Here is a 14,053-nt window from a genome sequence, read left to right on the forward strand (position 1 = left end):
TACATTATGCATGCATCTACACACGATGTTATGTCACCGTAGCAATGTGCTGTGATGATATAGCATCCACAGGTATCTACATGTGACCAGCAGCTAATTCACCATAGTGGCGTGCTCCCTTGTTATAATGTGCACCCAAGGTGAAGTAGCCGCTAAACATAACCATGCACTGTGCATATGGCACAGTACAGGTGGTTACTGTGCTATGCTTTAGTACTCCCAAAAGGAAGTACTAAAGCATGGCACAGTGACAATGCTGCCACAGACAACGTGTAGGTGGGCCCTATAATAACTTAGTTTTAGGGCTTTTTTACACATTGCACTTTGAGATGCTCAAATGTTGATCAGTGTTAAAGCTAGCTTGAATTCGGAGTGGTCACACCTTAAGGTTCAAAACCTTCTTTGACTGTCCACCACATATATAGCTGTAAATTGCCACTACAGGACTGATAAATCCGAACAGGCTTCATTCCCTGCTCTAGATGGGGGTGGTGTGCAAGATGGGTTGTTGGGTGGAGGTGGAGAACATGGAGCTGGGAGGTCTAGAGTTAATGGGATGATGGTGTGCTTTCTTCTGGGAGAAACATAGATAATGATATGGGAGGTGGAAAGGAAATGGGGGTGGGGTAAGGGTGGTAAAATGCAGCAAGTCAGTCACTGAAACATAAAAGAAAAAGAAAAAAAAAGAATTTAAAAAGAAAGAGGAAGTAAGGTAAAGAAGGCCTCATGTTTTAATAAATTGGGATTTGGGATTGGGGAGTGAGGGGTGCTGGTCATACTTCCTGGTATGCCTGGGAGATGGGAGCACTGAGGGAAGGTGCTATTGGGAGAGCACCTGCTCCTGTCCTGGGAAGGAAACCCCAGCTCATGAGGACCCAATCTGGCCCCCTACCTTGTTCCCTCCCAATCACCATAGATCCCACTGCTGGACTCATCCATGCCCTGTGACTTGGCTAGCTGGCCACTTGTTTGCATAGGGTCGCACCCCTGGGAGCAGGAGAAGAAGTTGGCTTGGTGCCAGAACTGTCCCCTGGCCAGCAGAGTTTAGGGGTTGGAAAGTATGTCCACATAGTACAGGAGGTTAGGGGAGGGGACACTGAATTCCAGGATCCTGGAAGACCTTGGTGCTCATCTATGGGGACTGGCTACCCATTAATGTAACATAAGCTGGGTAACAGATCAGAGATAAACTGGCCCTGGAGTGGTGTAACTTTAAGCCACCTAAAGTGTGCTTAAAACTAGTTTCAGGTGTTAATGTATGAACAGTGGAGGTGTTAAGCACTTCAGAAGCCACCTACAATTAATATGTAATAAGGCCCATAGCATACAACACTAGAACCAGTCATTTTAGTAAAAGCAACAATATTGGGCCGATAGTGATTTATGTAATTTTTAAGGAAAATTAATTAAAGTGAATAATAGAATAATTTTTAGTATGTTCTCTCTTTATCTGCAGTACCTTATTTAAAATACAAATATATTCCAGACTAATGAAATATGTAGTGCCACATTGGATGAAATCAGGTTTGCTTTCTTAGTTTATCCTTATTGCTTTATAATTATCCTTGTAACGTGTTGCAAAATATGTGATATACCTTAGTTTTATAACTATTGCTATGTGCTTATTAACTTCCCTGAAACATTGTAATAATGTTTACTTAGACTATACATTTAAAAAATTACTAAAATGTTCAAATTATACATTACCTGTAACCCCCACAACGGCAAGCTTCTGTTCACCCAAATAATAGGAGACCTGTCAGCTCACAATCACAAAATAAAATTGATATTAAACAAAAGTTATTTGATAAGCCTGATCCAAGCCCAGTGAAGTCAATAGAAAGAGTCTTGTTGACTTCAATGAGGTTTGGATCAGCCCTCTATTTTTTTTACATAAATACAATGCAATTGATTAAATACATAAAAACAAGACAGTTGGGAGAAATAACTGTATACAGTAGTTATGGCTAATTATTTTCCTATAATCATTTTTTGGGGGGGCAGCTATTCATTTACTATCTTTAGACCAGCTGTATACTTCAGAATTAATCTAATGTTCATCAAAATCAATACAACTCTTTTATTACCTTTGGTGGACACTAGGCTAAGTTCTTTAGAGATAAAACATTCATGTATTTTAAGGAGGCAGAGGAAAACCACATCTTATTTAGCCTTCATTCATACACAGAACTACTATTAATGTCAATAGCATTTCTTCATCTGTATTAAGGACAGTCCTTTATATAATTCTTTGTACTAAAAAAATCCAGTAATTTAAAAAACTGGGACTCACCAATTAATCTTTTCAGGTGTATAGTTTTGACTTGAACAACCCCAGTTTAATTCCTTGCTGCCAGAAGTTAGCATATCCACGTGAAATGTCCATTTACAATAACAGGACAATTGAAGGGGGTAGGAGGAGAAAAACAAGAATCATTATTAGCTTGTTAATACTATTCTACAAAATATGTCAAGTACTAGGTAGAACAACTAAATGAACTTAGGCACTGAGGTGCAGATATTCTAACATAAAAACATAAAAAAGGTGGGAATCAAAAATGTAATATTTTTCAAAGTATGTAATGGGCATGAAGTAAACACCAGAATTCCAGAGGAACCACTAATTCTGCAACAGAGGCCATAGAAAGATGGGAGCACTGACAGCACTAAAAGGTTCTGTCATCATAATCCCAAAAAATCAGGCATATACTACAGTTCCTCTTACATAAGACATATTATTAACTTCTGATTCTACAGGGAAAGATTTAATGGCATCTAAAAAAATCTACTGTGCATATCTTATGTGATTGTATTTTGTATTGATAAAAACATAAGAAAATAAAGACTGTCATACTGGGTTGGCCCAATGGTCCATGTAGCCCAGTATCCTGTTTCTGACAGTAGCAAGAGTGGATGTTTTAGAGAAGGGACATATAAACAGGGTACATCTAAAGTAATCTGTCCTCTGTTATATCCTTCCTACTCCCATGGTAACAATGTGAACAACCTCTTGAGTTCCACAAGTTAAATGAGCTGCATAAAAACTAACTTTTGTTTGTTAGTTTTAAACCTTTCTCTTGATAATTTCAGTGAATGTCCCCTAGTTACTGTATTCTGGGACTTGGTAAGTAATGCTTCCCTTTTCACTTTGTCCATACCCTTCATGATGATGATCTTCTCCTCATCCTTTCCTCACTAGTCCCATCTGAACAGACTCACTGTTGCAGGTCTTGGATCCCCACCAGCTTCGGTCATATATGTATCTTCCTTTTTCAACTCCTCCTCTCTCATTTTCCTCTCCACTATATCTCTTCATCTCATATTCATCTCCTCTTCTCCTTCTCCCTGGTAATGCCATTCTAATAGCTTTTTTTCTCATGTATTCTTGAAGACTCCTTTGAACATGCCCATATCATGCCAGTCTTCTCTCTCGTACTTTCTTAGGCACTGCCACTACATTCACTGATCCTCTGATGTACGTATTCCTCATTTTATCCAGCTTTGTCATTCCACACATCCATTGGAGCATTCTCATCTGTGTTAAGTTCACTTTCCTGAGTTTTCTTCGGGGGCCATGTCTCCACTGCATACAATAGCACTGGATGCACACGTCTTGTAGTCTTTCCCCTTCAGCTTCACTGATATTCTCCTGTTGCATAATATTCCTATTGCCAATTAATTTCCTGTTTGTCCATCCTGCTGTTATTCCATGGTTCAACTCATCTAAGTCTACATTCTGCTGAATGGCTGACCCCAGATACCTGCACTTGTCAACTTTCTGAACATGTTTCCTATAGATTATCACATTTCCAATATCAGGTACCTCAGAGAAATCACAATGCGTGTATTCTGTTTTGCATCAATCAAACTTCATCCCTCTTCCCTCTAGCACTTCTTTCCATTGGTCCAATCCAGCTTGCACTTCCTATTGTCTCTCTTGAACCACTCCTCACATTTCCAGTATGTGTCCTTGATGATTCTGACATATGTTTCCAGGACCTCCTTAACTCTTAGGCACTCCCATATGTCCCCCTGGGTACATGATCATAGGCTTTCTCCAGGTCAATAAAAATTAAGTGGATATCTTTATAACTTTCCCTGCATTTCTTCATCATCTGTCTTATTGCAAAAACCAGATCCAAGGTACTTTCCCCTGGCATGAATCCATACTGGCCTTCTCCAATGACTACCTCTGTCCTTAACTGATTCTCCACCACTCATTTCCATACCTTCAAAGTGACTCCCCAATAGTTGCCACAATTCTGGACATCATCTTTCTGCTTGAATATTGCCACCAGAACACTCCCTCTTCATTGATTTGGCATCGTCTCTGTGGCAAATATTGCTTTAAACATCTCCCACAGTATATTGATGCCTTCTTCCCCACAAGACCTTCCAAAATTCCACTGGTATATCATCAGGTCCTGTTGCTTTTCCATTCTTCATTTTGTTCAATGCTCTTTTCACCTCCATTCTGCTGATGTCAGTCACCATGCCTTGATTTTCTGTGGCACTTGCTCGCAAACCTCTTGGGTTCTCTTTGTTCATCAGGTCTTCAAAATATTTTTTCCACCTGTCCTTAATCTCTTCTTCATTCATCAACAGTGTGCCAAATTCATCTTTGATCATCATATCTGTGCATCACACCCCTTGTCAATCTCTCTCTTCTTCTAAAAATCCTGTACAATTCCTTCTGTCCCTCTTGTTTCTAGCCCTTAGTACAAATCATCCATTGCAGTGTTTTTGGCCTTAGCATCGGTCCTCTTTCTCTCCATTTTATATGCTTCAAATTCCAGAGGGTCCCCTGTATTTTTCCATTTCTTACATTTCTTCTTCTACCTTACCACTTCCTTGACCTCCTCATTCCACCATCAGGTTTCTTTCCCAACAGGTATCTTTCCAAATGACACTCAGCAAATTTCTTTTCCCACTTTCCTGATCTTATCTGCTGCCTCTTGCCACCAACTTTCAGTGTCTTCTATTTCTCCAGTTTATATTTCTTCCAACACTTTTGCTCTGAAGGCCTCTTTGATTTCATTGTCATTGCCATACCCTTCATGATTTTATAGGTCATAACTCCACACAGCCTTCTTCTTTCCAAATTGAAGAGTCTAGCTTTTATAATCTCTCCTGGTATAGCAGTTGCTCCATACCCTGATCATCTTGGTTGCCCTTTTCTGTACCTTTTCTAATTCTACAACATCCTTTTTGAGATGCAGACACCAAAATTCACATAGTGTTAAAGATTCATAGATTCATAGATAAGAAGGGGCTGGAAGGGACCTTGCAAGATTATTGGGTCCAGCCTCCCTGCAGTAGGCAGGAAAGTCAACTGGGGTCAGGTGACCATCAGTTTCCTCTTGAAGATTTCCAAGGTAGGTGATTGCACCATTTCTGAAGGGAGTTTATTCCTCAGTCTCAACACCCTAACTGTGAAGAAGTTTTTCCTAGTGGTAAGCCTGAAGTGGTCTTCCAGGAGTTTGTGGCCATTACTCCTGGTTTTCTCCAAGCATACCCTGATGAACACTTGTTTGCCAAGCCCTTGATGTATTCCCCTGATATAGCAGTAAGCTGCTACCAAGTCCCCTCTCAGCCTTCTCTTTTTTAGGCTGAAGAGACCCAAGTCCCTTAGTCTTTCCTCGTATGGCTTGCCTTGAAAGTCCCTGATCATATGGCTCTTTTCTGGACTCTCTCACGTTTTTCCACTTCCTTATTGAAGTGCAGTGCCCAGAGCTGGATGCAGTACTCAGGCTGCGGTCTCATCAGTGCTGCGTAAAGTGGAAAAATTACTTCCTTGGTTTTGCTTGAGATGCATAGGTTGATGCATGCCAGAGTATTGTTTGTCCTGTTGACTACAGCATCACACTGATGGCTAACGTTCATACTATGATCTATTATTACCCTTAGGCCTCTTTCAATCATGGTGCTAGTCAGTTTGGCACCACCAAGCCTGTAAGTGTGTTAGATATCGTTCATCCCCAGATGGACCATTTTACACTTCTCAATGTTGAACTTCATCTGGTTCCGATCTGCCCAACTTGTCAGCTTGTCTAGGTCTGCCTGTATCTGCAGCCTATTTTCAAGCATTACCATGCTCCCCCATAACTTGGTATCCTCTGCAAACTTGACCAATGAGCTCTTCACCCCCACATCCAAACCATTGATAAAGATGTTGAAAAGCACTGAACTAAGCACAGACCCTTGAAGGACACCACTGCTCACTTCTTGTTAGGATGACACAGATCAATTCATTAGAACTCTCTGGGTCCTACCCCTCAGCCAGTTTCCTACCCACCTAACTGTTGAGTGGTTAAGCCTGCAATCTTCCAAGTTTCCCTTGAGAACATCACAGGATACAAGATCAAAGGCCTTTGTAAGTCTAGGTATAATGGTGTGGACCTCCTCTCTCTTAGCTAGGTGGTGAGTCACCTGGTCATAGAAGGAGATGAGATTGGTAAGACAAGACCTACCCACGATGAAGCTATGCTGGCTGTCATTCAGAATCCTACCTTCTGCAGGCGTATCGCACATAGACTCCTTGATAAATTTTTCCACGATTTTCTGTGGGATAGAAGGTAAGCTAATTGGCCTGTAGTTGCCTGGGTCCTCTCTCTTCCCCTTCTTGAAGATGGGCACAACATTGGTCCTATTCCAGTCTTCAGGGACCTCCCCTGAGCACCACAAGTTTTGGAAGAGTTTGGTCAGAGGTCCCACAATGACTTTGGCCAGCTCCTTCAGCACTCTCAGATGAAGTTCATCTGGTCCTGCTGACTTATAAATGTCTAACTTTTCTAACTGATCACACAAAAGTTCAACATCAACAGTAGGAAGGTGGTCGTTCCTACCATACCCATTCTGAACCTTATCGAATATGATGTTCCCCTTAGTTTGGTGAAATACCAAAGCAAAGTAGTCATTCAGGAGTTTGGTTTTCTCCTGAGTGTTGGAAACCAGCTGTCCTGAGTTGTTAAGCAATGGCCCCATGCATCCATTTGTTTCCCCCCTGTTCCCTACATACCTAAAGAAGGAATTCTTCTTATCCTTGATTTCTGTAGCTAGTTTAAATTCAGTCGCTGCCTCAGCCTTTCTAATCTGCTCCCTACAAGTGCAGGCAGTTGTTGTATAGTACTCCTTGGGGACTGTCCCAAGCTTCCATTGTTTTTATGCCTCTTTCTTCTTTTTCAAGAAGACCATGATATCCTTATTAAGCCAAGATGGCTTACCAGTTCTTCTGCTACCTTTCCTCTGCATGGGAATAGACTTTTTTGTGCTTCAAGGATCATGTCCTTGAGGAATAACCAGTTTTCATGCACTCCTTTCACCTTCGGCCCCGGTCCTGCAGCCCTTCCCCTACTATTGCCCTGAGCCCGTTGCAATTCACTTTTTTGAAGTGCAAAACTTCAATCGTGCTAGCTGATTTGCCTGTCTTGTGGCAGACAGTAAATGTGATGGTTTCATGGTCCCTGTTGCCCAGGGTACCCTCTATATTCAAGTAGCTCACCAGATCATTTCCTTTGGCCAAGACTAAGTCTAAGAGAGTGTTACCTCTGGTTGGCCCATACACTTCCTGAATCAGGTAATGCTCTTCAATACAGGTCAGGAAGCAACACGACTGATCTGACTTAACCAAGTATTCCTCCCAAGAGATGTCTAAGTAATTGAAGTCAACCATGATAACCATGTCCCATGCACACACGGCCTCTGTCAGTTCTCAAGAAAATTCCAGCTTGAGCTCCTCCTCTTGGTTTGGTGGTCTGTAGTATACATCTACAGGTAGGTCTCTCCCACCATGTCCACCCCTGTAGTTTGACCCAGACAGTTTGGAGCCACTCTTCTTTGGAGCCGATGTCAGCCTCCAAGGAGATGCAGGTGTATTATGAATTTGTATACTGGCATGATGATATTTTCCACTTTGCTTTCAATTCCCTTCTTAATGATGTATTAACTATCACTATTAACCAATGCTGTATTAACTATTTTGGTCACCACCTCATATTGAAATTATGTTTTTACAGAATTAGCCAAGGTCTCTTCTCTGAGTTGTTAAAGCTACTTTGGAATCTACTGTTATAGACATATGATTGATATTATTTTTCCCCCATGTGCTTTACCTTGTACCTATCAACATTAAGGTTCATCTGACATTTTTTGCCCACTCACTTAGCTTGGAGACATATTTCTGCAGCCCCTCCATCAGTCTGGGATTTGACTACTCAAAATAATTTAGTAGCAGCTGCAAATTTGAAGATTTTACTGTGAGTCCCTATTCCCAGGACATTGATGAAAATGTTGAACAACACTGGGCCGAGCACAGTTCCTTTCAGGACTTTTACTTCTGACCTCCATCTATCCTAAGTAGTTACCATTTAGCTGTACACATTGCTTCCTATCTTTTAACCAGCTCTCAATCCAGGAAAGAACCTTTCCTCCAATAATTTGACAACTCTCTTTTTTTTAAGCCTATAAAAATGTTGTTGAAAGATTTTTGAAAGTCCAGATATATTATGTCAACTGGATGTCCCATGTCCAAATGCTTAACACCCACAAAAAACTCCAGCAGATTTGTGAGATGAGATTTCCTTTTACAAAAAATATGATGGTTATTCCACAGAAGTTTATATTTGTCTATGTAACTTCCAATTTTATTCTTTAATATATGTTCTGCTGACTCGCCAGGGATGGAAGTGAGAGTCATTGGTCTGTATTTCCCAGAATTGTCTCTGGAGCCCTTTCTGAAGATGGTTTTATGTTGGCAACCCACCAGTCTTCTGGAACAGAGGCCATCTGTAATGGTAGGTTACATACTCTTGCCAACAGTTCTACAATTTCACATTTGAGTTCATTCAGAACTCTCTCTTGAAAGCCATCCAGCCCCAGACAATTTACTAGTATTTAATTTAGCAATTTGTTCTAAAACTTCTTCTATTGTCATTTCTATGTAATCCAACTCTTGCTGGGAAGAACCAATCCAATTTGAGAATTCCTCCAGTATCTTCTTCAGTAAAACTTATGCAAATAATTCATTTAGATTCTCACTATAGCCCTATCATCCTTGAGTGCACCTTTTGCACCTTGGTCATTGAGAGGTCCCACCAATTCTCTCACTGGCTTCCTGCTTCTATTGTATTAAAAAAACCCACAACCCTTTTATTATCAACTTTGGAAAACTTAGCAAAACACTTCTCAAATTGCATTTTGGCCTGCCATATTTCAGTTTTATATTTGACCAGTGGACCACTTGTACTTTTCCCCCCAGTAGCACACATGGAAGGCTAGTAGTGAGTTCTGGGACACAGTAGACGTATCTACATGAGACGCTACATTTCCATAGAGATGAACGACAGTAACATTGCTTATCACTATGGTGATGTAGCATTGGCAGGCATGAAACGTGACATCAATGCTACTGCTCAGTAGGAAGGAGCTACTGCACAGTAGGGTTGGAAATGACCCATGAAGGACTGGATAATAATGACAGTTACTGTGCAGACATTTAGTACAGGCAGTCCTCGGACTTATGACACATTTGGTTCCTGAAAACTGTGTCTTAAGTCAAAATGTTGTAACTTGGAACCAATCTTCTCATAAGAAACTATGTTATAAATGGGGGATTCATTCCTGAACCAAGTCCTGATGCCCTATTTTCACCAAAAATAGCCCAGAATTTTGTACTCGATTAATTATAGATGAGTAATATAGCTACATTAATGTATTGATATTGTAAATAGCAATCATATTGATTTGGAAGGACTTCTTTAAGGTGACTTCTCTGGACTTTCTGAAAGGCTCTTGGTTGGACTTTTTGAAGGGGTCTTGGCTGGAGTCTTCTCAGGAGTCCTGGCTGCAGGGTTTTCTGGAGTCTTGTCTGCTATCTTAAAGGAAGTGTCCAAGGAAGTTGGACAGAGGTGGAAATGAGTGATGCAGCAAACTTGTTTGCTGGCGTGATGTCACATAGGATCAAGTGTTGTAAAGTTGAAACTGATGTCAGAAAGTCAAATCAGGGTGTCAATTTAGAAATGTTATAAGTGCAAAAAGTTGTAACTCAAAATGTTGTAAGTTGAGAACTGCCTGTACTTGCGTTAGCAAGTAACAACTGCACAGTTGTAGGTGTGCCCAGTGTGTAGATATGGTCTTTAAAAAAAAACAGCACGTCTAAGAGTAAGACTTTGGTACTCTAAGCCCTGATCCAAGATTACTTCACATGGGCAGAACCCCATATTGACATCAGTAAGGTTCCACGTAGGCATAAAAGTCCATCTCCTTGGAAGAGAAGTTAGAATTCAGGGCCTTAGTGAGCTAACGTAAGTGAATCTTCTGTGAGATTTCTACGTGGGAGGAAGCCAGATAAATGTTTAATAAGGACAGAACATGCTAAATTGTGTGTTGAAATACATTTAGCAAAATGCAATGCAATGATATAGAGTGCAGGGACAAACACAGTCTCTGCCTGGTTAATTATTAAGCATTTAAAGTAAAGGAACATACTGTTTGGGGAAAGCTTGGGGAATTACCATAGCTTGTAACCTGCAAATAAACCACTGTATTTAAGTACAAAGGTATCAAAGGCTACCTCAGATAACAGTCAGTTCTGAGTCATTAGTGCTTATCTCAGTTTTTAACCTGCCCTGCATATCCAGAAGTAAGCTTGTGTACTCTTTAATATATGCTTATTTTTGCTCACTGCTTCATTAGGAGATTTTAAAATAAAGTAATGCCAGCAGCCTCATTGTACCACAAATGATCATTAATATGAAAGCATCTTAGTATTTATATATTTTTTTGTACTAGACAATTGCATTAATTTAGTCTGGTCTCTGGCCCCATACAGCCCTCTTGGATTTCTGTTTTACGATGTTTATGAAAGAACTGGCACCAGATGGATAATTTATTCGAAGGCATAAACACAAGATCATTGCTTTAATTTCTATAAAAGCCCTTGTTTCTGCTTTCGTAACTATGATTATCTATATTGTATATATTTTCCAGTAGTTGTGTTTTAGAAAGAATAATATATGTAAAACACTGGATTAGAGATGTAAAATTTCTGGAAATTTTGAAGCCATGGGGGAAAAAATGTGTTCCCCCGCCCACCACCGTAACCTTTTTTGGTGAGGGGAAATGGAAATTTGTGGAAAAATTGAAAAATATGCAATATTTATTTTCTTACCTATGTACATTTACTTTACTACTTTAAAAACATAAAATACATTATGTATAACTTAATTACCATATAAAATTGTAATGTTTGGTATATTTATCAAATGTAAAAGTATAAATGCCTTTTTATTAGTTGAATAAACCTAATTCTTTAATTATTTTAAATTAATGTTACAGATTGAGCTACAAGCTGCTGCACCCTAAGGTACTTAAGTGTATCTAGTTTTTGCCAGTTCATGAGAACTAGTAAAAAATAAAAGTTGAAAATAGAAACCATCAACATTGTAGTAAACAAAAGGATGTTTTTATTATCTAGACTTAGAAAGTCCCCTCCATACAGTCAGCAGTCTCCAGAAACAGAAGAAACTCTTATTTTTAGAAAAATTGCTCAGAAAAAAACATCCCTCCAAGGCTGGAGACAAAATTTGGCACATGAAACCAATATATCATTTAAACAATCAAATATATCCTTGAAAATATTAGCACCGAAAGTTTCTTTGTCTAATTAAAGTCAGACTCAGTTTCTGAAACATTAATATTTTCTGATTCTGAATCTGAACCAACCTTTTTTATCTTCATGGACTTCAGAAAACTGAAAATTTGCATGGATTGAAATAAGGTCCTGTACTTTTTCACAGGTTAGTTTATTTCTTGATTTCCTGTGTATCTTTCCAGACATAGACCAATTTGTTTCACAAGCTGCAGAAGATGAAGGGAACTGAAGCAGACGAGAAGCAAGTTGAGTAAGAGGCTGTGTTGTACAAAGGCCATGCCACCATGTTGCAGGAGGAATATGCTTGGCAGAGTCCCAGATTGCACTCTTGGACCAAATACCTGACCACGTTCTGTATTCTGTAACATTTGCAAGTATCTTGCCACATCAATTCCTAAGTGTGTTGCTTATTTTGTAGTTCAGTCAAAAGCAGTAACAACACTATCATCACTAACATTTCTATCTCTGAATCTTGGATCCAAAAGATTTACAGCAGCACGAATTGGCTGGCAACAAAATTCCTCCCACCTCTGAATGAAAGCTTTCACTTTTCCTTCTTCCGTACTCATAAATGGAGCTATACTTACACTGTCAAAGACAGTTGATTTTATCTGGGCCGTTAGGTAAGGAATGTCTGACAAAAGTGCACTGTCTGATTCAGATGCAGTGATTGCTGAAGAAATTGGCTTTAGAATCTTCAGGGAGTTCTGTAGCTGAGCCCAGAAGACATCCACATGAATTACAGTGTTCCTTGTGCTTCGGACTATTTTAAGGTCTTCAGTTATCACTGTTTCTTGAAGAGCTTCTTTGTGTTTTAGTAAACTTTCAAATGAGATCACCATCCCGCCCCATATAATTTTACTACAAAGTTTGAGTGTCACAATTTTCTTCTCATTTTTTTCTTCCTGCTTCTTAATGATTGCAGCTGCAATATGAGTAGATTTTACATATTTTATAACTACTTTTGCTCTGTAATAAATCTTTTGCAGTGTGTCCAACTTCATAAAATCATTAAGAAGCAAGCTTAGGCCATGGAAAGCACATCCTATTGCAGTAAAATGTGGATATTTGTCCATCATGATCTCCCATGCTTTCATATTGCTTGCATCGTCAGTTAGCAAATAAGATACTCTACCACTCCCAATCTTCTGTAAGACTTCAGATATTATACTACTGATATACTCTGCAGTATGTCTGTTCTCTCCTGTTTCAGCGCTTTTATGAAAAACTGATTGGGGTGTTGTTATCACAAAATTTATGATTCCTTCTCCCTGTACATTTGTCTACCCATCAGTAAGTATTGCAAGAGTGCTTCGTTGATATTTTTTTGTGCACAGATTGCATAACACATTCATATTCTGACTCTATAAGAGGCTCGTTTAAAGAATGTCTGCTGGGCAAATGGTACGATCGTCTTAATAATTTAAATGTTTCCTGCCAATGTGCATTTTCAGTGATTGATAATGGTGTCCCAGAAGCAGATCTTGCTTTTGCAAGAGCTTGGTCAGTTTTTTCTTGCTTTTCAGGTGTCATCTTGTCTACAAATGAAGTTATTGGGAGTCTTTTGGATACTGTTGGTTGAGATATCTGTTTACTTGATAGTGTTGACTGGGCAACACTTTGTGATACCAATGAACATTTACAAGTGCTACTTTTTATTCTGCAGGACATTTCATACATGCAAGAATGTATTTGGTCATCCTGGAAGGATTTGGAAATGCATATTTAATATGGCAGTATTTGCAAAACATAGGGTTTGTTTGGAGTTTTTTTTCAGAATGACTTGCAGTTGCAGTGTGGAAATGCTTCCATATGTTAGAAGATGGTCGCACCATGTTGCTGAGAGGGGAAAAAAAGAAATAAGTAATTTAATAGCTATGTTACATATATAAACACTAAGCTGAAGTATGTGAAAATGTAGTAATTGATGGAGGGCAGTCCTGCTCAGCCAGATAACTATGAACTACTCCATCCCTCAGACCTTACCTCACTGATAGGGTAAAAGTAGAGAATGATTTGCTCAGAAAGCAAATTGGTAAGATTGGTAAGAACTCCATTATGACTTACATAAATTATGAAAATATATTAACTGAAAATATAGTTTAATATACCAAACTCAAAGAAATTGAAACTTTTACCTTTCATCAAACAAGAAGTCTACTTTCAGTTTCTTTGTGTTGCTAGATGCAGTCTGTTAGATACTTCTGTGGATCTCAAGTTCACAGGGTCCAGGAGGAAGTGATTCCATTCCAGCACCAAAATGTTTAGGTTTCTTTTACAGTCCTTTGAAGGGAGAGGTGACCAGGTTGAGGGGCTGAGTCAGGACTCAGGATGAGGACATACTACTCTATCTCCACCAAACTCTAGATCAAATGTCGCTAGAGGAAGGCAGGCTGCAGGCAG

At 39.5% G+C, this 14,053-nt stretch overlaps 1 protein-coding gene across 1 annotated transcript in view; it reads right to left on the reverse strand.

Annotated features, from left to right (window-relative positions):
• Positions 1 to 14,053, reverse strand: part of KCNT2 (potassium sodium-activated channel subfamily T member 2) — a 451,804-nt gene that overhangs the window by 304,297 nt on the left and 133,454 nt on the right. Inside the window, exons 4-5 of the mRNA XM_019502030.1 lie at positions 2,294 to 2,350; positions 1,708 to 1,756 (exon numbers count right to left, since the gene is read on the reverse strand). Coding sequence (XP_019357575.1) covers positions 1,708 to 1,756; positions 2,294 to 2,350 — 106 coding nt within the window. The remainder of the gene's footprint in view (positions 1 to 1,707; positions 1,757 to 2,293; positions 2,351 to 14,053) is intronic.

The sequence above is a fragment of the Gavialis gangeticus genome, unplaced genomic scaffold (assembly GCF_001723915.1).
Source record: "Gavialis gangeticus isolate Ggan-Ray unplaced genomic scaffold, GavGan_comp1, whole genome shotgun sequence".
NCBI lineage: Eukaryota > Metazoa > Chordata > Crocodylia > Gavialidae > Gavialis > Gavialis gangeticus.